Source organism: Candoia aspera, chromosome 3 (assembly GCF_035149785.1).
Source record: "Candoia aspera isolate rCanAsp1 chromosome 3, rCanAsp1.hap2, whole genome shotgun sequence".
NCBI lineage: Eukaryota > Metazoa > Chordata > Lepidosauria > Squamata > Boidae > Candoia > Candoia aspera.
In genome coordinates, this window is record NC_086155.1 from 199630869 (window position 1) to 199658062 (window position 27194).

Sequence of the window (27194 nt, forward strand, 5' to 3'; positions counted from 1 at the left end):
GCAAATGATGTAAATTGACACACATGATGCAAGCTGCTGCAAATAATCTAAAATTAAGGTAAATTAAACTGCCTTGTTCAGATTACTTTGGATGCAACAGACTTGTCTATTATTTCAGGAGGATGTCTAGACTGCTATAGACCATTGCATCCAAAGTCTGCTAAATAAAATCGAGGTGCCACTGTATTGTGATTCACCTTTTTAATAGAACAGATTTTTCAGCACAGATAACTTCTACTCACAAGAGAGAGGTAAGAGCTGCCAAACTGTAGGAGAACTACAAAGTTGGCAACACTACACATTCTTTATTAGAATCCCCAGGAGGTGAGTTTTCCTACAAACAGTCCATAAAAAGCACAATGTCCTGAAGGTATTTTGAGGAGAAAAATGAAAAGCCAAGTTTGGAGGAGGGAAGGGAATAGAGAGCCTTGGAAACAGCTGACTGGGCCTCTGAACAGCAGCACTGCACCAATGCAACATTTTGCTCCACAAGTCACTGATTAAAAGCAGTAAGCCAACCCCAACATCCCTCTAAACCAGAATGTGAACTACAAATCTGCAGAAATCCAGAATAAGCCCAGATTATCACAGTGGGTGCAAGATTTGTTCTCTCTTCTTTATAAATTAAGAAAAAATAATTCCAGATTTCAGAGACCCTGGAATCAAAGGGACTTAATTATGACTACTGTAAGCCCCACTGATTTCCATGAGTCTACTCCAAAAATGTAAGTCTTGATCCAATAGCTGTATTTTGAAAGTGTACAGAAAATGCCTGAAGTTTCAAAAACCAGAGGGATGGTTGAAGTCATGTGAAGAAGTACACCCCACTGAACTCTTTGACTTTTTCAATGTATTTCAACATACATATATTTGATCTTCATCTCAAGAATACTAATAGATAAAGGGGAAATAATATAAGAAATATGCACTGTTTACATTTTGTAGCCCATTGTGTAATTTAAATAAACATAAATGCAAATTTCGCATGTGGAAAAAGTAAGCACACCCCTACATTTATCACCACCTCAAATACCTAAAATTAGAATCAGGTACACCCGATCAGGTGCCAAAACATTGTTAGAGAGGTTTCATATTGAAACCTCAGACATTTAGTTTGATTTGTTATCTGTTGTTCAAGGGAGTGGTATCACCATGCCGAGTTCGAAAGAGCTCTCTGAGGCCTTCGGAAAGGAGGTTACAAATGCCTATGAGTCTGGGAAGGGATTTAAGAAGATCACCTAACAACTGTACATCAATCATTTCACTGTCTGGAAGATCATCTACAAGTGGAGAAGATTTCAAACAACGGCCAACTTGCCCAGTCTGGGCTATCCCAGCAAGCTCAGCCTGAGAGCAGAATGCAAGATGCTGAAAGAAGTCTCTAAGAACCCCAGAATTTCATCACATGACCTACAGGGAGCTCTTGCCACAACTGAGATTAAAGTGCATGAGTCTAACATTAGAAAGAAGATGCGCAAAGTAGATCTACATGGGAGGTGTGCCAGGAGGAAACCTTTGCTGTCCAGAAAGAACATCAGAGCAAGACTAAAGTTTGCTCATGAACACCTAGTAGGCAAAGACCAGGATTCTGGAACAACGTGCTCTGGATAGAGTTATTTGACCACAGCACCAAAAGACGTGTTTGGTAAAAACCAAAGACAACATTCCACCAAAAGTATCTGACACCAACTGTGAGGCATGGTGGCGGAAATGTTATGGTTTGGGGCTGCTTTGCTGCATCAGGGCCTGGGCAGCTCCTCATCATAGAATCCACTATGAATTCTTCATTGTGCCAGAGGGTGCTTGGGGAGAATGTGAGGCCATCTGTCAAAAAACTTTAGCTCAATTAAAAGTGGACTTTGCAACATGTCGGTGACCCTAAACATTCCAGTAAATCCACCAAGGAATGGCTGGGAAAAAAAGAAAAGAAATGGAGGGTTCTGGAATGGCCAAGTCAAAGTGCAGATCTAAGGCTCATTGAGATGCTGTGCAGTGATTTAAAATAGCCTATGCACATGAGACTCCTCAAACATTGCACAGCTGAAAAAAAACACACACATGGAGGAGTGAGGGAAAAAGTCCTCTCAGTCAATGTCAGAGCCTGGCAGACAGTTGTAAGAAACACTGCCAAAGGGGGCAATACCAGGCATTAGAGCCAGGGGTGTACTTACTTTTTTCACAGAAGGACATGGCATATCTATTAATTTTTTGTTAAATGAATAATTGCAAAGTTGATTTTTCACAGGGTTTTTTTGTTCAATTATATTACCTTTATCTTTATGTACTGTTTGAAGATTAAAATATTGATCTTTACACATACGTTCAGGAAAAAAAAAACTTTCCATGGAGTGTACTTGTGGACTTACTTTTTCACATGATGGTGTGTGTGCGCATATGCCCTGCTCATGATTAAATTAGCATGCACTATGCAAAATGTTTGCATTACTTTAAAAAGCTTAATCATTCAAATCTGAACCATTTCATTTTTAACTGTACTCTGCTCCGAAACTCTGAACAGCCTCAGGCAGTGGGTTTATACCACTGCTTAACAAGTGAATTAAAGAGGTTGGAGGACTTGCTAATTTTCACAAGTCTGTTTCTCAGAAGCAAGAGAGCCATCGCTAGTAACTCCATGCAGACCTCTGGGATTCAAACAGATTGGCACTCACTCTCTGTCAAGAGGGATTTAAAAAGGTCTAAAATGCAGTGTTTGTGCTTAAGCCAGAGAGAATGGATTTTGTGACAGAGGTCTTGTTAGGTACCTGAGAGCATTTAGAAGGCCTTCTACACTGTTGGGAGGCTGGTCTTTGAGAACTTTGATGCATCCTTTCATCTAGAGCGTAAGACAAACAGAAAACCAAAATATAGTATTTCAAAGTATGTCTAGACATGATGCAATAATTCCATACCTGTAATTTCAGCTGATTTATTAAGGCAAATATTTTCAGGAAATAGCCAGTCTTTGGGTCGGTGTTAAGTCACCTAAATCCTTGGGATGACAACTTTAAAAAAATTGCTGTGGCCATCACAAAAAATCAAGGAAACTATAACATGAATGCCATCTTTTCTCAAGCTCAACCTAGCTGTGCGCCTGGAGAGACTCATACATGTAAACTGATCCTGAACTATCCCATCTATTATCTGAATTATCTATTATCTAAATTATCCCATCTGTTATCTAAAGCAGTACTTTGAATGCTACATAACCCATCTGCTGGTTCAAACACTTTTGTTAGGAGAAAAAATGGATGACAGCCAAAAAAAAGTGGTTGAACAAAAAAATTCAGTGAGGATCTAAAGCAAGAAAGAAAACACAGAGGAAACAGACACAAAAGGAGAATCCAGACAGACAGAACTGGATCAGCAGGGCTGGGATCATGAAAAGAGAAACTCAGTATGAGGCCAGCACAGAACATGAAGAATGTTAAGAAAGGGCTACTTGGGCTATGTTCAAAATAAAAGGGAAAGACTCAACCTATTAGCTGTTCAGTGATGAGGACACCATGCTAACAGATAATAAAGAAAAAGCAAAGCTATTCCTGTTCTGATTCCATCTTCTCAAACAAAATCTCCTGTTCCACCAGGGGATTGTGAAGAGAAGGATGAAGGGACAGGAATAAAACTTGAGACTGACAAAAATATGGTCATGGAACATCTTTTTTTTTTTTTTTTGAATGAGTTTAAATTTCCAGGATCAGATCAACTGCATCCCACAATACTGAAGGAACCACATGATGGGCTGGCCAAACATTTGGTTATCATCATCAGCAGCAGCAGCAGCAGCATCCTGGAGAACTGGAAATGTCCTTATCTTCAGAAAGAGGAGAAAGGAAGATCCAGAAAGCTATAGACCTGTTTGACACCAATGCCTGGGAAGATGCTAGAGCAGATAATAGATCTGTTTGCAAGCACTCTGAAAATAATGCAATAATTACTAGAAGTCAGCATGGATCTGTCAAGAACAATTCTTGCCAAATCAACTTTATCCCATTTTTGATCAAATACCTTCCCTAATAGATTGTGGGAAGGTTGCAAATAAAATACTGATTTTAGAACTGACCCTTGTGGCACCCCACTTATTATCACTCTCCAATTTGATGAGCTGAGTATGATTATTGAGCTATTTATCCACTTAATTGGCAGGCTTTCCAGCCCACACTAAACTAGCTTGCTAATCAGCACATTTATTTGTCTATCAAATTTGTCACTGCCCATCTCCTCCGACCAGAGGGACTCTGTGAAATGCTGTTCCCGATTATCCAATACTTCAGTTAATGACTTGGATTGAAGAGGTGTACAGAATGCTTCTCAGATTTGCAGCTGATACAAAATTAGGTAGGATAGTTAATAACCTCAGAAGACAGATGATGTTGTTAGTTGCCGTCGAGTCGTTTATGACTCATGGCAAAAATAATGTTCAAAATAAGTTTGATAGGTTGGAAAAGTCACCTGAAACTACAGTTCTGTGAAAAAGTATTTGCCCCCTTTCAGATTTTCTAAAAGTTCATTCAGCAGCAAAGATATGAAAAACTTCCAAAAATCTAAAAGGGAAGAAATACTTTTTCACAGAATTGTAATTTAGCAGTGTTAAGTTCTTCAACTAGGAAACAAATTTCAAAGGTACAAGTATAGGACTGGGACATTTATGAGAAAGATCTTGGAAAAGTCATGGATTGCAAACTGAATTTGAGACAGCAGCCTGATATTGCGATAAAGAACATGTATTAGGCTACATCAACAGAAGTATAATTGCCAAATCACAGGAAGTAATCATTCCCCTTTATTCTGCTTTAGTCAGATCCCACTGGGTCAATTTTTAAGGATCCAGAGAAATTGGAACAGGCTCAGAGAGGCACAGTAAGGATGATCAGGGGAGTATAAACTTCTGAGAGAGAATGAAGCAGGCAGGTATGACTGCCCTTGAGAAAAGACATCTGAAGTCATATGATAGCCCTCTTCAAATGCTGGAAAGGCCATCACATAGAAAGTCCGGATCTGACTCTCCCATTTCAGAGTGCAAGATATGGAATAACGGATTAAAGTTACAGGGAAGTGGACTGCAACTTTCCAACTGGGCCTGCTGGAGCTGGGTGCCTACCACCTTCACAACAACTTTCCCTAAAAAGGGAAGACTGGATGAAAGTTATCCAACACTGTCGGGTCCAACATTCAAGTGTTGATCCATTGCCTGGAGGCTCTGAGGGTCTGGATGGGGAGGAACTGGCTCCAACTCAACCTAGAAAGACAGAATGGCTTTGTGGTTTTGCCCCCACCCCTGAATCTAATGAAGTGTTATCTTTGATGCCTGATGAGGTAGAATTCCTCTGGACCAGGGTTTCTCAACCAGGGTTCCGTGGCAACCTCGAGTTCCACGAGAGGTCACCAGGTGTTCCCTGGGAGATCCCAATTTATTTAAAAAATTATTTCAAATTTGGGCAACTTCACATTAAAGAGGTAAGCTTCACTTTTTATTTTTAGTTTAAGGACACTGTTAATGCATATATACAGGCCTACCCATGAAACAAATATAATAATTTTGTAACTTCTGGCCTATCTTTGAGCCTGAATGAGCCGGGGTTCCCCGAGGCTGAAAAATATTTCAAGGGTTCCTCCAGGGTCAAAAGGTTGAGAAAGGCTGCTCTGAACAGAACTGGTACACAATGGCGAGAGGGTGTGTGTATTCTTAGATTCACCCTCCTGCTCGAGGAGCAGGTGGTAGCCATGGCTAGGGGGGGCCTTTGCACAGATTCATCTTGTGTGCCAATGGCATCCATTTCTGGACTGGGAGGCCTTGCTCAGTCACTCCTGCCTTGGTCACTTCCCAATTGAGTTATTGTAACACACTCTACATGAGGCTGACCTTGAAGACAATATGGAAATCATAACTGGTACAGAATGCAGTGGCACACCCTCACTTTGCTCATATCTCATCACTGCTCAGTGAGCTGCACTGGCTTCCAGTTTCTTTCCAGGTGGAATTCAAGGTACTGATTATCACCTTTAAGGTCCTGAAAGCCACAGGGCCAGAATACTAGTGGGACTGTCTCTCTCTGAGGGTATCTGCTCATTCTACCACATCAGACAGAGTGGTTATCTAGCGAGACCTAGGAAGCCCACCTTCTCCATAGCAGCCCCTGGCCTGTGGAACACCCTCCCGTGTGAGATCCAGCAGGCCCCGACCCCTCTAGCCTTCCAGAAGGCCTTGAAGAGCTGGGTCTTCCTGCAAGTGTTGGGGTTGGATAAGAATGGAGCCCAGCAAATGTGAGGGTTGATGTATCGGGGAATGTTGTTTTAGAGCTCCAGTTGTTGTTTTTGGATGCTGGTTTTACAGTTTTCTTTTCTATTTTTATTGCTGCTTTTGTGAGCTGTCCTGAGTTGTGGTATATAAGATAGGTGGCCATATAAGTTTCTTCAATGAAATAAACACAGTTTTAGAAAAGACTTCCTTATGGTAGGAGCCATTCATTAATGGAAATAATTCCTCAGGGAGGTGATGGAGTCCCCCTTCCCTGGATATGTTAAAGTGGAGGCTAAGGCCTAAATAGCAGCTTCCAACTCACTCTATACCCCCTCCGATTGCCCTCACATGCAGTCAACAATGAAAAGGAACTAACCAAACACAGAACTTACATCGATTTTTGAAGTTTTTGCAAAAGCACCCACCGGATGCACGTGGTCGTAGAGGATTATAACACCCACCATCACCCTCAGACAGAATGATACTGTCTCCTCATTTGTGAACCTGCTTCTGTATTCCCTGGAGATACAACACACAACACAGAAGAAGTTTGATTACCAAAAGCTAAAGAGAGCTCCCAATTTTAACATACTAGCAGGTTCTGCTCAGTAATTTCCCAAAATATAATCTGCATTTGTGATGAGTGATTGTACGATGGCCACTTACAGAGGGTCACAAGTTAAGCTTATCAAGTACAAAATTCAACCATCCTTGTTAGGTGAATCCAGTGGAATCTATGGCAGCCCTGATTCACCTCCCGAACTTTGCTTTGATATTATTCTCAATCGAAGAAGAAAGGCTTCAACTTTACACAGACTGTACTCTAGGCAAAATAGACAATTCTTACACTTTTTTTTTTAATTATGTAGGAGGTGAAAACATTCAGAAAACTACCAGAGATCTTGGAACGCATCTCCAGTGTTGAAATATTTAACAGTATTCCCACAAGAAATAAAATGGAGAGCTACCCTTAAACATCAGAGAATTTTAAAACTGAAAGTGCAAAGATCTCTGTAAGAATAATGTGGCTCCATCTGCTCTTTTAATGGGGCAGTAGGTCTACTGGTGCTCACTTGAGGGAACGATATTAAAAGCAAAACTGAAATACTTTGGCCACATAATGAGAAGACAGGACACCCTGAAGAAGATGCTGATACTAGGGAGAGTGGAAGGCAAAACGAAGAGGGGCCGACCAAGGGCAAGATGGATGGATGATATTCTGGAGGTGACGGACTCGACCTTGGGGGAGCTGGGGGTGTTGACGACCGACAGGAAGCTCTGGCGTGGGCTGGTCCATGAAGTCACGAAGAGTGGGAAGCGACTGAATGAATAAACAACAAAAGGTCGACTGGAAGAACTAGGGATACTGTCCTTATTTACCCTATGGTCTTTACCTGACAGGAGGGGGCAGAGGAAAAATGCATTTTATTGTTCTATCTTGTCACTGCTCAGGCCTCACCAAGGACCCACAGAATCATTTGCAGAACTGTTCCCCTTTTGCTGAGAACAGAGGCAGAGGATCAGGCGACATTTCCCTGCTCCCCTACAATTCCTGCCTCTGGCAATTCCCATGCAGAATCGCTCTCCTCTTACCATGCTGCTTGGATAAACAGATCGAGCCAAAAGAAGGAGCAACGCATTTCCTACTCATCATTTTGGAAAATATGAGGATATAAAACCACTGGAGAAAGAGACCAAAATACTAACAATGTACCAAACTCTCTCTCTTTCTGTTTATTATGGCTGGGAAAAGAACTGCCACACAACTTTCTTCCCCATTCCTACTCTGAAAACAACTTCTGGGCTGAAAGCATTCCTTTTGGGAGAAGAGAGAGCTTACTTAAGGGAAGCAGGCTTGATCCCAGCCTTTGCACTACATGATGCAACAACCTCAGCGGTTGGGTGGGGGCAGAAGATTGCCACTCTGCAATCTTCTGTCATGTTAGAAAGATTCTGGCTAGTTTAATATGACTGCAGCTTTTTTTTTTCTTTATTTGCAGAGACCAGGAAAAAATCATTGGCTAATTTTATTCTTCCTTCTTTTACCAATTTTAATTTTGTCCAATCTTTTACAATTTTACTTGTACTAATAGATTCATCATAATGATCCTTACATATTGAAACAACCTCTTTTAGGTGAATTAAAGATTTACAAAATACTTCTCAGGTTCTTTATCAGGCAAGAAGGTTAAAATGGGGAAGAAGGGAAGAAAGAGAATTTCCAAACATGGAAATTAGGCCTTAAAAGGTGCTAAACTAATGTCAACTTTCATCAAGGATTCTTCCAAAGCCTTCTGGGAATAACAGGCCAGCATATAATAGTTGCTCCCACATTGGTTAAAATCAAAACTGGTTCTATCCTTTGTGAAAATACAACTGGTATTTAACATTCTTATATGAAAAGTCTCCTTTGAGTTTTGCTGGCTATCTAGTAACTTCACCAACACATCCATGTAGCTTTCTTGGGAACAATATGGAAGTGGTCTGCCACTACATCCTTCTGTTTTTGTTTTGTTTTGTGACTTCCCAAATTAGCCTATGTCTCTGGTATTCCCCATTCAAATACCAACCAGACTTGATCCCATTTTGCTTTCTGAGTTCAGCCAGGGCCAGTTCAGCACAGCCACCTATCTGTGAAATGACTGAATACAAAAACAATTTCCACATTTTCCTCTCTGCTTGGTTTAGGCCCTGGGCATATTGGTTTTCAGCAATGATGATGTCTGAAGTAACTATTGTACTTACGGGGTTTCCAGCATGACTCTGCAAACACTGGCCATGGTGCTTAAGCAATCTGTGGTGTTTTCTATAGGTAAATTCTTGTTCTGTGAACAGGCAATAAGGGAGAAAAGTTACTGAAATGTGATAGGGAGCATAGTTTTTGCCTCAGCTTTCCTAATGAGGATCTGTAATAGTAGTAATAATGATAATGACGACACAGCAGTTAACTAAGCAACTTCTCACAATTTCAAATCATGCAAGACATTCAGGAGTATCAAGAGATTCTGCAGTCTAACAGGTTTGCGCTCTACATGGGGCTGCCCTTGAAGTGCATCCCGAAGCTTCAGCTGATCTAAAATGCAGAAGTGGGGACAGTTACACCTCTGCTCCATCAGCTGCCTTGGCTGCCAGTTTGTTTCCAGGTGCAATTAAAGGTAGTTTTTGACCTTTAAAGCCCCACATGGTATGGGGCCTGGTTATTTGAGGGACTGCCTCTTCCCGGATACATCTGCCTGTCCATCAGGACGAGAAGAGGCATGCTCCGGGTCCCATCTGCTAAGAAGCTCCATCTGGCGGGACCCAGGAGATGCGCCTTTTCTGCTGTAGCCCCACCCTTTAGAACATCATTCCCCAAGAGGAGGTTAGCCCCATCTCTGTTAGCCTTCCGGAAAGCCTTGAAAACGTGGTTCTTCCCTCAACCCTGGGGATCCCATGGCAGGCCTGCAAAGTCGTTGCATGAGGCTAAATGATGGTTGTTCTCCCACTGTCTTGGGGTTCTTTTATGTTTTTTTTATTTTTGCTGTTATTTATGTTTGATGTTGTTTTATATTGTGATATGGTTTTGTTATTCTGCTTGTAAGCCACCCAGAGTCACTTTTTGTGAGATGGGCAACTATATTTGCTAAATAAATAAATAAATTTTACCTGAACAACATTACACAGTTTTTGCTGTCCATGACAAATTACAATACTAAATTCATAATACTGACAAGGTTTGACCCTTCTCTCCCACTGAAATTCAACAATAAGCTTTATGCAAATCAGTAACATAATGTATAATTATATTATCAAAGCAATCTGTATTAACAGAAATCTATTCATAAACATACCTCTGAAACAAATTTTGTTGTGGCATCACTTAAGGTTTTCAACATTGGTGTTGCTTCAGCATAAAATAAAGACATTCTGTTGGCCAATTCATTGTTTACTTCATTTTCCCCTTCTGCCTACCAAAAGTTAAAATAAATGTTTGCATAATTGATTTTATTAAACAGGTAAAGGACAAGAGACGACAGTGAGTTGTTTTCTTCGCTTCTACTGAAAGGTTACCTACTGGGACATTGTTGATTCTCATACGACTTAAGGTTCTTCTGTAATAGCTGAAGTCATTCTGAATTGCAGGATTTGTCATCTAAAAAGAAAGACAAGATGACGATACCAGCAACCTCATGACAAAGCCACATACAAGCCTGGGCAACACAGTCTCTGTTACCCCAAAATGGCACCCACAGAACACCCATGAAACAAAATACTAAAAAAATTGATTTAATTTTTTAATTTAAATGCCAAATCTTGTGAGATTTCAGGATCCTCATGTGAGAATACATGAAATTTGGGGGGAGAATGTGCCAACTCTTGAGGCAGAGGAGTCCTGAAATCATGTTTAAGATTGGTGGTCTTGTGAGATGTTGGTTCTACTCTACTCTACTTTTAGGTATTTATACGGCTGCCCAACATGAACACTCTAACTCTTGGTGACTTACAATCAAATATTATGTGAAATGCCCCAAAGGGTTGCCAACCTCTGCCTTAGCTCATTCGAAAGAGGGCTGAGTTTCCAAGTTGTCAAAGGTGGAGAAATGAGACAATATGGCATTTCAAGCCCAAGCCACTTCAGTAGCATTGATTTGATGATAACGGTTTAGGACCTGATCATATATAAAGCTTAGTCAATTGGACTACTAGAGATGTTCCAAAAGATAAATAAGCACAGATAAAAGGTGGGTCCAGGATGTAACAATCAGGATTACCAGCTTTCTTCCTCTTCTTCTGAAGACTTTCCATAGGTTGTATTGAGGTGAGAGATAGGATGCAGAACCGGAATGGCTTTGATTTGATTCAGAAGGGCTCTTGTTTATACCCTTAATTTGGATTTTTTTATATTCTTAATGTAGATTAAGAACCTGACTTCTCTAACTAACTAGTAATATGAATGTGCTTAAAGAATCTGCTAGAGATCTGGTATTTCTGCAAAAGGCAGAAAGAGGCAGAAAGACATTTAAGTACCTCCCTATATGTTTTAAATAAAATCTGAAGGGAGACCAGACATCACAGCCAATACTGTAACTTGGTGATCAGCCAACTGTACAAGGGAATTCAAGAATTACTGGGTATTTACCTTCAGCTCATCAAACCGAAGCGTGAAATGAAGGATTTCTGCAAACTGTTTAGCAAGAGCCTGCTCTCGCTCCAGGTGCTGTGTGGGAGAATATGGAGTGCTTGTCAGGGCCCCAAGGAGACCTCGTAAAGCAGCTTCTATTTTGGGGGGGTGGAGAAAAGAAAGACAAGAATGTGTCAAACACAGGGAACATGTTGTATATCCTGGTACAATTAATGGTTACAAAAATAGGGTGCAGTTCAGGCATGACAAAATCCTAGGTGTTGGTTTGTTATCTAAACAGTCATGTTTAACCCTCCTCAAAAAAAAAAGAAAAAGAAAAGGAAAGGAAAGGAAAAAGAAGAAAAAAAAGAAAAAAAAAAGAAACAGGCTATTGCCTAATTGCAGACAACACTGAAAATTTACAACTCAGACCAACAGCAAGTTGCAAAAATTACGTATAGGTGGAATATTATTGTTATAAGTCATCTCCAATCATCTGTCATGCCAAACTTGCATTGAGGGCCTAGAGCTGCTAATCTACGTTGGTGCACAGCAGCAATATATAAATTTGCTAAAATAAAATAAAATAAAATAAAATAAAATAAAATAAAATAAAATAAAATAAAATAAAATAAAATAAAATAAAATAAAATAAAATAAAATAAAATAAAATAAAATAAAATAAAATAAAATAAAATAAAATAAAATAAAATAAAATAAAATAAAATAATAAAAACTACGAAGCATTACAGGCATCAATTAGCTAATGCTCTTACCTAACCTCTGGGAAAATTCATAGAATTTCTTTAGTTTGCCCACTAGGGGGACAACTGCACCCCATGCCTTCTCTTGCAGCCTCTCGTCGGTGGGGTGCTGAATTGCCTGAAAAAAATGAACCATAACTAAAGATATGCATTTCATAAATACGGAATTCCCCTTTACCGCCCCCTTCTTTGTATTATCTGATGACAAAATAGAGGCATCTTTCAGGGTCCCCTGTATACATTTTGGGGAGAAAGAGAGGTATCTAGAAATTTTCACTATGCACAAATCATGCTATGATGTCAACAGCAACGGTCGCAGTGTCCTGCAGTCACATGATTGTCATCGGCAACCTTCACAGCTGGCTTCTGACTAGCAAAGTTGATGAGAAAGCTAGCAGGAAGTCGCAAGTCGTGGTCACATGATGTTGCACTTAACAACCACAGGTGATTTGCTCAACAACCACAGCCAGAACTGATGAACTGCCATCATTAAACTGGACACGGTCGTGTGATTTTTCACGTTACGATTGTGTTGCTTAGCGATGGAGTTGCCAGTCCAATTGCAATCATTAAGTGAGGACTACCTGTACAGCAATCTCAATAGAACTATCCTCAACAACCATGTACTGATGGTTCAAAAAGTGGGGGAGGGATTCTGGGAGCTGGCTAGGGAATTCTGGGAGCTGAAGCCCACACAACTTAAAGCTGCCAAGTTTGAAAAACACTGATCAAGACTCTTGAAACACTGAGCACACCTGTATACGTTATGTTAAAGCTATTAAACAAACAACATTATCTAACATTTTATCACTTAAGACATCAAGAAGCCTTCAGTGATCTAAATGAAGTTCATGCACACCAAGCTGTATAACAGGATTGCTGAACCGAATATGAGATACCACATTCAATAAAGCTTTACCTCTCGTATTTCATGACCAGCTCCTCTGTATGACTGTAAATCTTCCAGGATTCCTTCTGCATCCTTTAACACTACATTTACCTGATTATAGATTTCTTTTTCTGATTCGGTAGGCTGAGCATCTACACAACAGGAGAGAATATCAGGCCGCATATGCAGTTATCCCTTTTTCAAATCCAAAAATTCTGTCCATACTTTACTCCTAATTCTATCTATCAATCGTTATAAAGAATACTTTTCCATTAAAGCATATTTGTAATCTAGATAATGTCTACATGACTTAACTTTATCTATTTCTACTTAGCAACCAGTAAATCTCTCTTAACTGATACAGTGGTGGTGGCTTTGTTTTTAGGTTTATTATACCTGTTTTCATCTGTTTACTTTCTTGTAATATAGCAAGAATCTTGCAGATTAGGGCAGGTCAACCACATTTTCCAGCAGTATGTTCTTGTGCTATGTCACCAGCACCAAAAATAAAAATGTATCACTGTTCTAAGGAAATTATGGTATATTATAGTTTCAAGATCAGCAACTTGCGGAATTTTAGCTGAAACTTTGAGTGGTTTTAACAGGTTAATAAAAGGAGATTCTACAATTGTTACAAAGCCACAGAACTGACTCTAATTCTAAAAAATTGTCATTCAAATTCAGGAACATTTAACACATTTCTCCATTCTAGCAGTGCTTTCTGAAAACTAGAAGGAGCTGGGCTATGTACTGCTTTGGACGTGAAAAGGAAAAAGTATTCTACGGCAAATGGGGACAACCATGAAGCACCTCATTAAAGTAGCTGCATCTTTTCCCAGGATCACACAGCTGCCCTCTGCAGTTGCGGTGCAATCTGATAATGATGAACCTAGTTTAAGGAGTTACCAACTCGTGACATGATTGTATCATCCTGTGCTCCAAAGAAACTTTCCCCTTTGAATCCAAAGGGCTGCCCAGCCTTAATAAGGAGACCTTCTAAATGGAAATGTTCATTATGGATTTAACCAGGGGAGTTACACACAGATGTTTCGCTGGCCCATCCAAATGCTTTGCAGCAAACTTCATTTAACAAGGAAGCCTCTTAATCTTGGCTTTTCATTTCATTCAAACTGCAAAACTGTGATTATGCATTTCAAAAGGAATAACTTTCAGAACAAGGTTTAAGGCCCTCTTTTCTTTTGAGGTTGTTTCCCGGTTCTTACAAAATAGGACACGATGGTTGGAGACTTGTTAGCTCACAAGGTATGCTCAGCTGGAGTTGTGGGCACTGGCAAAACACCTGAACATATTTAAGTTTATCAAGGCAAGATAGAAGAGTCCAAACTGGGACTCAGGTTCAAAAACCATCTGTTCATGGGTAGATGCTTTTGCAGTTAACTCTAAGAAGCTCCTAAAGCATAAAAGACATATTATGGAAATAGTAGTAGCTAACTTCAGAACGGTAATCTTTTAAATTATAACCTATAATTAATGAACATAATGGACTCTGTTTTTCCTAAATGGGTACTGCTGTCTCAGTGATTACTCCCAACACCTGCTCAGAGTTTCCACCCTTGTGGAAGCAACGCCCATATAAATTAGACAATAAAAGGCAGCTTCAGGTTCTCCTTCAGCTATGCATAAAACTAATAAACAGAGTATATGATACATAAGTCAAAACAGTTCTCACTTTCAAAATCAAGAAAAAAGTTTGGTCCCTGTTCAAGGTCTGTGCATGTCAAAACTTTAAGAAGGTTCCCCATGTTAAGATGCCTGTTGAGACAAAAAGAAGACATTCTCCTTAGGAAAGTGCTGAAAAGTTAAGAGGCAGGGGAAAATGTAGGCATGGATATCCACATACCCTTGGAGCTTTCACGTCCTGTCAACGATCAGCAGAGTGGACATATCACCTCCAAATTCCCAGCATCCTACAGACGACAATTGTTTCCCCCGTAACAAATGGAAGACAGAGGAACCCCATTTGGTATCCACTAAAGCCACATACCACACAGCTCTCCAAGCACACTTATACTGCTCTTTTCAGACTTCTAGATTTGGAAGGGGCTATTTGGACCATTGAATCCAGTCCCCTTGTCAGTGATCAAATATAGTTTCACTTCGCCCGCCCACAGTTCACAGATCTGGCAGGTCTGCAACCAGGTCCTCTTTCCTGTCCTGGTTTTACCTATGATCAACAGCAAGTTCTGATCACTCTTCCACGCTTCAAAAGAGGGGCACGCAACTTGATGCGCTCCAGTTGTTTTAGAGTACGTCTTCCATAGCAGCTGATGGGAACTGTAATCCAGAACATCCAAAAAGCAGAAAAGCTGCTCATCCACCAGTCCGTGTCGTCGTGTCCGGTGTCCAGCATAACTACAGAGTATTTTTCTTCTATACTCAGCCTTTCTCCTATCTGGCTTCTTTTTCCAGAGACGTACAGCTTCATCCTCCCACAACATACTTTCTTGAACTATCCACGGAAGGGGTATCAAGTTTATTGCTGCTTAATTATTTATATATTTATAGCCAGCATACATCTCGAGGAGGAAAAGATTTGTTTCTTTTATGCAGAGAAGGAAGTGTAACACAGTACAAAGCAACAAACATAAAATCTCCAGAGTAAAACCTCTGGAGTCACTTTAGCACCGAGTTAAGAGCTGAATGGCAACATCTCATTCACACTAACTGGCTTAGCCTTCAACAATGTTCTGCTACCCAGAAAGTATTTACAACTACTGAGGTGTGTTAAACACAATGCAGCCTTTTGTGGTCTCTACTCTGCAGCTAGTTGTACATTTCACTACTAAAACTACCTTGCTTCACCCACACAAGGTACAGTATGCATTTCTCACAGCAAGTTGTACAGGGAAAGCTATGGATTAAGATGGATGACACCCCAGAACGGCTTCCTTTTAGATCTAAGAATCTTAAGTGTTGACAATTTAACAAGATGTCAAGTCTAGGCTTTAAGGTACCATGTTGAGACAAATGATATTCTGGGAAAATCAGCAGTGTGGAACTTGGATGGTGCAGGAAATCATCTGTCGAAAAAGCAATTATTGGTGCATGAATGAAGAAAACTTGCTTCCCCCTTCCCCATACACTCGGGCAGACGGCATGCATTGAGGTTAAAAAAGCGGAAGGAAGAGTTTCTAAAGCTTTTTTTTACATAAACCCTTAGGTCAAGGCAGACTTGGGTCTTTAATAAGCCAGCTGCTATCAGAAATTAAACTCTTTCAGCATCATGGAACAAGGATATAAAATTAAAACTTGGATTCATTGTAGGACTCCTTTTCCCTGAACCAACTACCCACCAGTTCTCACAGCTTATGATGCAACCACAATAACTATAATGTGATACTGATTTAAGTGGGAAAGGGGGAGAATTCCCAGTAGAGCAAGACACTATCGCTTCTAGCATGCTTCTATGCTAATATAGTTCTCTATATTAGTAACTCTGGTCATATGTAAATGCTGAGAAAGGAAAGTACAGCCACCCATCAGCCCTACAGAGAAACTACCTTCACTGGATGGGACCTCCTACTATCATTTAGCAGCCATCCTCTCAGGCTGCAGCAGGTGTAGCAATGGAAGCAGGATGCCTTCAACAGCTCAGCTGAGAAATCAGCAATTTTCACTTCCTTCTGTCTTTCAGCTTTTACCATTCCAGCTGGCCTTGAAAGGAAGACCAACCACTTCTGACTGTTTTATAGTATTGCATCCGTATTGCAGCAAGTTGCTCTAAGAGCTAGATAACGTTAGGAGGGCATACCAGATGATTCTTGCTTCATCCCCACTCCAGCCCTCCCCTGTACTTCTTTTTAGGCTGTATTACTAACATAAAAACAACTCTGGGAGGTTTCAAGCTAACAGAACTTAAAAGGAAAGACACAGGTTGAATGCTTCAAGTACAAAAAGTATTCCACTGGACCGTAACGTAACCACAGATAAATATACATTCACTCTGGATATTACACCATCTGACATTGTCCAGTAAGTATACAATTTCAAGCTAAACCCCATGAGCAATGAAATCCACTGAAACAGATTTACATATGTTGCTGCCCTTCCAGAGTTGGGATTTTTGGTCTATATATCCAGAGATTTTAAAATGTTTTCACAGTTTAATGAAATAAACTTATGGTTCTTGGGGATCCTCACACGGAGTGCTCCAAATTACTGGTACCCTACACCTGTAGAATTTAGATGGTTGTCCCCCATCCTCTTAAAAAAGCATTGCATGCTGAATTTGGTACTAAATATCATAGGATTGGGATCTCATGGGCATGGCCTTCAGTAAAAAATCCAGACAGAAAGGGAAGCCATGGATTGTCACTATGAGATTCACCACAGCTTGGCTTGGCCTTACATACTTTCCCCCTCCTTACCAACAGCAAGGGGGGAGCTTCTCTTTTCACACTGCAAGAAAAAATGACTGGCTCGAACTGGAAGTAACAACCTGCAGTCTTCCAGAGCCCTGGAGACATTCCCAGAGCCTCCCTGCCAAGTGGCAGCAGCCAGAAACAAGTCCAACAAATAGGCCAGCCACCTATTTGCTCCGGGTGAGAACTGGAACAGGATTGCCACTGTCGCACATCCCAGCTGGCAGAAGACGACCCTCCCCATTCCCACATGAAACTCATCTTACACCTGGGGGCTGACTGGATGAGAAGGAGCACTACAATTCTCCAGCAAGCGAGTGAACAAGTCCTGTCCCAAAATCCACCCCCTGACCATTCTCGCCCTTAACTTAGAAGCTGCCAATCCAGCACTCATCCACTTTGCCAGCTGGAACCGTTCATTGCCTTCCTCCATGCTAAGAGATGGAGCTACACAGCAGGCCGCCTGGCTGTCCAGAAGGGTCCTTCTTTCACGCCAGCACAGCCAGGGCCTTCTTTCACGTGCCAAGCTTCTTTTGCAAACAATGGCCCTGGTGGGGCACAGACAGAGACTCTGGCTGGTGCTTAAACAGAGGCCCTGGTCGGGGCATGAGAGAAGCCCTGGCTGCACCGGTGCAGAAGGTGGCCCTGGCCAGTACAGTAGTGGCATGCGTTATGGTGGGCGCGGGCAAGGCTGGGTGGTGGGGGCAGCTGGTGGCAGCAAGGAGGCAGGCAGCCAAAAGGCGGTCATAAATGCGGATGGGCCCAAGTGGGACTAAATTTTGTTCACGTGACCGTGAGAGCAATACAATGGCCAGAACTTTGAGGACTGGTCATAAGTCCCTTTGTTCAGCACTGTCATAACTTCAAATGGTCACTGAATGAATGGACATTATACAAGAACTACCTGTACTCCCAAAGTAATTAATCTTCTTTATGTAGTTTAATTTTTAAATTATTCTGTTTCGTTAAAAAATATAATAATTTTCCTGTTATAAATGAGAGTGTATACCTCTATTTTAATGCTTTTGTTTTTGTCTATTCTTAGGCACAAATTTTCATTATCAGATGCTGTCTGGTGTAGGTATTACAGACTGAAATGCCAACAACCACATGATTCGTACTATTGGTCTAGCTCAACCAATACAAGATACCAAGATATCAGGAAACTGTGTTTCTGGGCCTTATAGAACTGACTTCAGGAATCAGTGGGAAATACTGTTTCAAACTTGACCTACTTTTGCCAAACTAGACATACGGAACGCTGCATTTGATTACAATGACTCGGCCCGTTACAGCCTTATGGGATTGTCTGATGCAGGGGGCGATGTCAAAATCAGACAGGCAGAAAGCTGGGGCACATTTTCAAAACAAGACTTGCACGCATGGCCTTCATGCTGGATGCATCTGACACATTTTAGTTCGGGTTTAATTCAGAAGCAGCAGCAATGGAATTACAGGATATAATACCAATTCTGTAGAGTCAGACATAACTCCCTTAGGGATAAGAGTACATTAATAACTACTTTGTTCCCAACTGATGAACAGAACACATGGCTTAGTGAGTGATAACCCTCTCCACCAATTTCAATACTTATGGAAGAAAATCCCAAGATAAAGAATTATTTGCAGGCTCAAAATGATGAACTGCAAAGCTATTCTACTTTTTCACTTGGAGAACCAGTATTGAAGGTAATATGGCAACTTTTCTATAAGCCAGGTACAAGCATATAGACCTCTCTCTTTCTTCTCAAATGAAGTTCAAGACACATAGATTAAACAGATAAAAAAACTGACTAATATGTTACACTAGGGCTGCTTAGATCTCTCCCTCTCTCACTATGATAATTAAGCTGAAGTGTAATGTGAAAGGATTTAGTATTAATGAATGAAGAAGACAGCAAAATGTTTAAATCACAGAAAACCACAGTGACCATGAGTCAGTTCCCATAATTCCTAATAATGGGTAAGCAATGCACACAACAAACTAGATATGTGCTTTGATACATCAATAGCACCCAACCTGGCAGTACAGCTCAAGTGATCTTCACTCACTATCTGTGCAAATCGCAAGCTACTCCATGTGGATCTCCCACACCCTTCAAAATGAAAGTCTCTTCACATATTTTGGCACACAATAAAACCCATTTTATTTCATGCAGCTTTTAAGTTGCTTTCAACTTAATCCATGAATGTGCTCTACCAAAACTATAAGGAGGTGACTGATTGCATTACTTTTGATTGGATAACAGAAAGCTTTGAGGATATTTCTATGATTACTTTTTCCCTTGTTTATTTCCAAATGCTGCAAGCTGTATTTTTTAACAAAACAAAAGGGAAATACAATATTATTCTAAATTTAGGAACTGGATCAGTGCAGGATTGTCCCTGATTATGAAGATTAGTTGAACCACATGCAGGGAATCTACTGAACATACAGTCAGGACCAGAAATATTGGAACAAGGATAACTGTTTTGGCATTTGGCCTCTGTATACCACCACATTGAAATTGAAGGGAAACACACCAAGATGGGAGTGAAGTCAGGACTTTCAGCTGTCATTCAAGGGGTTTGACGAAAGTGGGGCACTAACCATTTAGGAAGTACAGCCAGTGGCATACACACACACCCCTTGTTGGTGGCTCATAAGTAACAGAACAAACCAACATCATTACAAACCTAAGGATCACCTTTAATACCTGTATGAAAATCCTTTGCAGTCAATGGCTGCCTGAAGTCTGGAACCCATGGACATGACTGAATGCTGAGTTTCCTCCCTCGAGATGCTTTGCCAGGCCTTTACTGCAGCTGCCTTCAGCTGCGGCTTGTTTGTGGGTCTTTCTGCCTTCAGTCTTGTCTTCAGTTAAGTGAAAAGCATGCTTTATTGGGTTGAGATCAGGTAACTGACTTGGCCATTGAAGAACATTCCACTTCTTTGCCTTGAGAAACTCTTGGGTAGCTTTTGCTGTATGTTTTGGGTCATTATTCATCTGCAATATGAAGCGGCGTCCTATGAGTTTGGTAGCATTTGGCTGAATCTGAGCAGAAAGTATAGCCCTATGCACTTCAAAATTCATCCTGCTGCTTTTATCAGCAGTCAGCTCATCAATAAACACCAATGACCCAGGTGTTTATTGATGGCAGCCATACATGCCCATGCCATAACACTGCCTCCACCATGTGTGACAGATGATGTGGTATGCTTTGAGTCATGAGCTGTTCCTTTCCTTCCCCATACTTTTCTCTTCCCATCATTCTGGTGCAAGTTAATCTTGGTTTCATCAGTCCAAAGAATCTTATTCCAGAACTGGGCAGGCTTTTTTAGGTGTTTGCTGGCAAAGTCTAATCTGGACTTTCTGTTCTTGAGCGTTACCAGTGGTTTGCACCTTGTTGTGAAGCCTCTGTATTTACATTCATAAAGCCGTCTCTTGACTGGAGATGTTGACAATGACATGCCTACCTCCTCAAGAGCATTCTTGACCTGGCTAGATGTTATGAAAGGGTTCCCCTTCACCATGAGCAGAATTCTGCAGTCATCCACCTTAGTTGTCTTCTGTGGTCTTCCAGGCCTTTTGTTGTTGCTAAGATTGCCAGTTAATTCCTTCTTTTTCAGGATGTTCCAAACTGTTGTATTGGCCACTCCCAATGTTTTTGCTATCTCTCTGATGGGTTTATTTTGTTCTCTCAGCCTAATGATGGCCTCCTTCACTTGCATGGACACCTCTTTGGACCTCATATTGAGAGTTCCAGTGAACAGCTAGCAAATGCAAATATAACACTCAGAACCACCTCCAGCCTTTTATCTGCTTGACTGGTCATGGGGTACCCAGGAAACAGGCCACACCTGGCCATGCAGCTGCTTGTCAGCCATTCATTCCATTACTTATGAGCCACCAACGATGGGGGGGTGTGTATGCCACTGGCTGTACTTCCTGAATGGGTAGTACCCCACTTTTGTCAAACTCCTTGAATTACAGCTGAATGTCCTGATTTTGCTCCCATCTGGGTGTGTTTCCTTTCAACTTCAGTGTGGTGGTGTACAGAGGCCAAATGCAAAAACAGTTATCCTCATTCCAATATTTCTGGTCCTGACTGTATAAAATTCTTGACTGCACTATGCTGAGTGGTATATGTCCTTTAATTTAATGACTTCTTATTGTTCACAAGCTTCTTTAACACCACATTTCTAAGCTCCATGGTAACATGGAGCCTACATGGATTCCATAATTAATTGAAAAGAAGTCTGAACCCTCCAGAGACTGCATGAGAATGAAAAATAACAGTGGAGGAATACTAGACAATATTACTTCAAGACTGATACACTTACTAAGACACATTCATTTGTCAGTAGCATTAAGGTGTTTCAAGCAGATCAATAAGACACTAAGACATTTTTTATGTGAAGGACAACCTTCTATTTTCTTTATCTAAATTAAATCTAAATATGAAAGGGAGGTTAACTTCCTGATTTTCAGCTCTAATACTGGCATATATTTTGATTTCAGTTTCTTAAAAGAATGCAAGTGATCAAGCCAAAAAAAAATGTTATGGGCACAATCCAAAAACTTTTATGTCCTCTGAAGGACTTGGTTCTATTCCTAGCAACAGTTCTACTAGACACTGGGATAACTCAGTTTTGGAAATGGCAAATACATACATACATACATACATACATGCATGCATGCATACATACAAACATACATACAAACATACAAACATACATACATACATACAAACATACATACATACATACAAACATACATACATAAATATAATTTTTTTGGAAGTCATGGGTAAGCAGGAGCATTGATACTTCAGATCAGCTTAATGTTAACCAAGTGTTCAGATCATTTGAGTTACTGCGTTGCTGCAAATAATCTGGATTGCAAGCTGCGAAATGGAATTATTTTGTCCAGTTTTCTTCCTTTCTCTTCTTTGTATATTTATATTATAGGCAGGTAGGTAGGTAACATAATATAAATATACAAAGAAGAGAAAGGAAGAAAACGGGACAAAATAATTCCATTTCGCAGCTTGCAATCCAGATTACATCTGGAAACATAACGTCTGATTATGTCAGGAAATGTAAACATCGTGAAAGCGGCGTCCCCCCAAAGGGTCAGTCATGACTCAGTGCTTGCATGGGGGACCTTTCACCATCACCTGGTCGATAACTAAAAATATGCATATCTTAATCACAAAATCCCAAGCCTTGAGGGGACTCCATAGCAAACAGGACAGTGCAGGAATGCTGGACAAGAAATTCAATCTAAATATTGAAATAAGAGGAAATAGTTGCTAGTTTTTTGCTAGGGAGGGAAGATGAGAAAATAGGATTCAGCAACATTTTCTCTTTAGCAAGTTGAGCATTTTTATCTTTACCTGTCTTGGTCAGGAACTGCACAAGAAGAACATACTTTACTGTTGAAAGAGCAGCAAATGAAATCTCAGCAAAATGATGAAAGGGTGGTATCTAGTCCTAGATTAAGCTATAAAAACTCTTAGTTCTGCACACCATGGGACACTGTCTCAAGGCCAAACTTTATGACTTCTTTGCCCTACTCATGGGTAGAACAAGGCAGTGGAGGTGAAGCAACTGATCACAGGATAAGGACAATGCAGGAGAATGAAACCTGCTCCATTTCCAACCAAGTTTGCTTACTTTTAGCCAGCATTCCTCAACCCAGAATTCCCAGCCAGCCATTGTCTCCTGAAGTCTATCTGAGAAAAGCAGGCAAAACTCCCATGCTTCCATCAGCCTACTGGGACTACCTGCCATCAGAGCAACAGTCTCTGGCAACGATCATCCAAACTATCTAACAGCAGAAAAGATCTGCCAGCTGCATCGGGTTTCTTAGAGGGTAAAATCCAGCCCTGTAAAATGTAATTGAGTGATCTGGAAGAAACAAGCAGAGATGAACAGCTCAAGCCCCCAAAGAACCTTCATGCTTTCAAAATTCCTTTAAATGTTTAAAAGCAACACTTAATGCTTGCAGAGTGTTGAAGAGACGGTGCAAAGGCTGGTGCATTTCCTTTTCCCTCGCTTTTGAAACTAATAACCAACCACAAACAAAGGAAAGCATTTCCGGCTCCTCTTAGTGAACTGCAAACAAAAACCTGGCTGCCGCCCTGCAACATACAATAGTTCCTTCTTCAAAAGTCCCTTGAAGAAGTTAGTCAGTAGTCAGTTATGCCTTGTAGCATAACTCGGCAGGAATATGAATTCCAAAGCCAGTCAGGGCCAGCCCACTGCCTGCTCTGGAAGATGGACTTGCCAAATTCCTTTGTTTCCTGATTGGCAGAGACCATCTATACTGTTTCCACAGACTTTCAGGGTCAGTGCTCTTAGTTCTTTGCTACGGGGAAGTGTAACTATCAATACTGTAATATAATTTCATACACTAATATATTTAGAACACAAACTCCTATTCCCCCCCCCAATATTTCAAAAGGGTTCCAAATGGAAAAATAGACACTATTCTCTCTTCCTAAAATCAAAGTAAATAAAGGTAATGCAAGAAATACTCTTTAGGTAGTAAGTTGCAGACATATACATGGTTGAAAGGAATGCAGCAGGAACAGTCGAACAAACACGGGGGTCAAATGTAAGGTAAAACGCATCTTTTGAGTCATTTTTGTAACTTGCACCACATCCTTTCTTATTGTCTTTTCTACTGCTGACATCTAGTGGCAATTTTTAAATATGCTGCTTTAGACTAGGGCAGAAAGAACCCTATAATAGGAGCTAAAGACTATGGATAAAATAATATTCGTTAATAGGTCTATCTAAAAGATATCAAAAGCAATCATTTCAGTGTCAGGTCTCTTCAGGGTAAATAAAACATGACTGTTTTTCCAGTATTTATAGCAACAAAAGCAATCCAGGTGAAACACAAAGCAGGAACTTTAGAGATCACAGGCAACGGTTTTATTTAGAGAGGTTTAAAAATACACTATAATCACAGTCCATTTTTTGTGACTTCCAATATTCTCTAACAGAATCCAGAACCGACTAGGTACACCTATAGCATACTCTGTATTATTCCCTCATCAGTGACCCTGCATTTAGCTTCTGCTTGTCAACTGTACGATACAATGCAAACTTAAGCTGTGTCACTTTCAGGTAATAGGATCTACAGCAATTCCTAACATTTGTGAGAAATCACATTTTTTTTTGGTTATGATCACCATTTTTTGTTTCTTAAAAATACATTACAATAAATAACTAAATATTTAGTGTTATGGAGAGTTCATTACTGGGTGTTACAAGCTGGAGTGGAAGCCGTCTAAAGAGAAAATGGCATGTTAAACATGGAAGACATGTTCTTATGCAATAGGGTTGCATTAGGTTTCACTTGGAAGGAAGAGCAGTCTGCTATTTATTTTTTTCATTTATATTTCAAATTTCTATCACCGCCCATCTCTCCCAAAAAGGGGACTCTGGGTGGTTTATTATTAAATGCTCTACGATCAGCTTCCAGATACCACCCCAGACCAAATTTAGTGCTTAGGTAATAATGATCATTGGAAAAATGAAACAAAGAACAAATGTGCTTGAGCATGGGTGGCTGGGTGCAACAGGCATCTATAATAAAACAACATTCTCACCTTTAGCCAGTGCTGCTCTGTTTTTGTTCCCAATCTGAAAATACAAAAAGAAGAGGAAATGAAACCATGCCCAGTCAGTTTTCAGCTAACACTTCATTTGTTTTTTCCCCCAAACAGAATATATTTTTAGCCACACCCAAGCCCCTTTAACGAATACACATGAGTCTAGCAGAAGCCAACAGCAAATTCTAGGTATCAGATATTAGCACATTCTCTATACAGCTATCAAAATTCTAAATAATCGTAGATACAGTTAAAATATTAAGAACGGGAGAAGATTTTTGCAGATTTTTTTTTCCTCAAAAGAATACTGATTTGGTTGTGGGGGGATGAGTATGTTATAGCGTCTATCAGCCAGCAACATTCTTATTTGAAATGCATTGTGAGAAAATCTAATCCTGCAATTGCCAAGCTTAAGCAGAATGTCTTAATGCCGACACGATCAACGTTTGGCCGCGTACCAGGATGTGAAACCAGCATATGAAATAAGGATGCAAATAAAGGCTAAGTCATTTCCCCTCCTTCTCCAATCTCACTGTCTGCAAAATGATAGGGGTATTTTTGGCATTTTGTGCACCTAATATTTTTCATACAGTTCAAGTTTGGTATGCTGCATCATGGAGATTTTGAATGGGAGGAAGGTGGAAAAATATGACTGAGATGTGTAAATCAGCCCATAACATACCAAGTTTACTATTATATGGGAGTTCTAAGCACATGGAAGGCAACCATCTATAACATCCCATTGCATATGGTCTAATATATACTGTATGAAGAACCACAGAGGTAGTGTATGTCTGGGAGAATTGATGAATACCAATAGTGGGTTACAGACAAACCATCTGTACAAGCAACTGGAACATCACACAGTAAGCTCTGCACTTCAGAAGTAGACTGCCACATGGTTTATGATCTCACTATCTATCCTGCAAGAGAACTTAGGCTGAAATCTGCTTGTTGGGCCTTCATACAGGTAGTTCTCAACTTACAACCACAACTAGTACTGGAATTTCCATAAGTCATTGCAGTCATTAAGTTGAGTCACCATGTGACTGGACCCGATTCCATGACCATTTTACAGTGGTCATTAAGTGAATCACAGGTTGTTAAGTGAATCCAGCTTCCCCAATGTAAAAAAAAAAGATAAAAAACATCGCAAATTGCGATCATGTGACCACAGGACGCTGCAACCAGTTGTAAATGCAAGCCGGTTGCCATGTGACCACAGGAGGGGGCAGTGCAACTTTTGTGACACTTGGAAGTGCTTTACAGGCTGTAAAGCACCTATTCCAAAGCAGTCGTAACTTTAGACTGTCGTTAAACAAGCAGTCATAAGTCGAGGACTACCTATTCATTTCATGACAAAATAGAATTTGAATCTATTCAAATTCACCCTCAGTAGTTGCACTATATCAACACTAGAAAGAATGCTGAGGCAAAAATTAAGTATGTCAAAGGTTTAAGGAGTGCTCGAAAAAGCACTGGATGTTTCTTTAATCCAATAGGAAATACTGTTATATATTAACTGAAGCATTAAAAATCCTTAGATGATTTTAAAGGATTTAAGTTTCTATTCTAGATTAAAACACACACACATCAAATTTTAGTTCCAATTTACTATTTAAGTTTAGGACCTATATTAGATAAGGCGTTTGGAAAAGATTGGTAGATTACCTTTGTTCTGATCCTTACGTCTTGGTTCACGTATCTAACAAGAAAGAGATTGAGGAGGTGGCCCAATAAGAGATTCCTATTCCAGCTGCCCTGAAAGAGATGCTGTCCTACCTGCCTTAAGAAACTTTATTTGAAGATATCAGGATGAAATATCTATTGTTCAGTAGTCTTCCTTGGCAAATGTACAATCAAGCTGAGCTTATCTGGTTCTATACCTAACGCAATTTCAGGTCTGAAACCGACACTGGAAAAACCATGGTTATCTTGATGGATAGACCATCCTGGATGATTTCTAAGTGGCTTTGATATCATTGACCATGGTGTTAATGAAAGCTCAGCCACGACACCTTTTGCACGTGCATTTTGCTTAAAAGTTGGAAATGCTGCCTGGATCTGACGATACCAAGCAGCTGCCTTATGTCATCCAGATATAGTTATAACTCCACCACCAACTTGAAGAAGGAATATGGCCTTCATTTTCCCAGTCCAGGATTTTCAGCCCTGAGATTTCTTGATGACATTCTTCTGACACAATGAAAGG

At 40.3% G+C, this 27194-nt stretch overlaps 1 protein-coding gene across 1 annotated transcript in view; it reads right to left on the reverse strand.

The window, feature by feature from the left end:
* The window catches only part of CYRIB (CYFIP related Rac1 interactor B), a 75507-nt gene that overhangs the window by 1124 nt on the left and 47189 nt on the right, over positions 1–27194 (reverse strand). Inside the window, exons 3-12 of the mRNA XM_063299690.1 lie at positions 24980–25013; positions 14683–14765; positions 13023–13144; positions 12116–12221; positions 11358–11494; positions 10293–10370; positions 10069–10185; positions 8984–9063; positions 6631–6757; positions 2759–2833 (exon numbers count right to left, since the gene is read on the reverse strand). Coding sequence (XP_063155760.1) covers positions 2759–2833; positions 6631–6757; positions 8984–9063; positions 10069–10185; positions 10293–10370; positions 11358–11494; positions 12116–12221; positions 13023–13144; positions 14683–14755 — 915 coding nt within the window. The 5' untranslated portion in view covers positions 14756–14765; positions 24980–25013. The remainder of the gene's footprint in view (positions 1–2758; positions 2834–6630; positions 6758–8983; positions 9064–10068; positions 10186–10292; positions 10371–11357; positions 11495–12115; positions 12222–13022; positions 13145–14682; positions 14766–24979; positions 25014–27194) is intronic.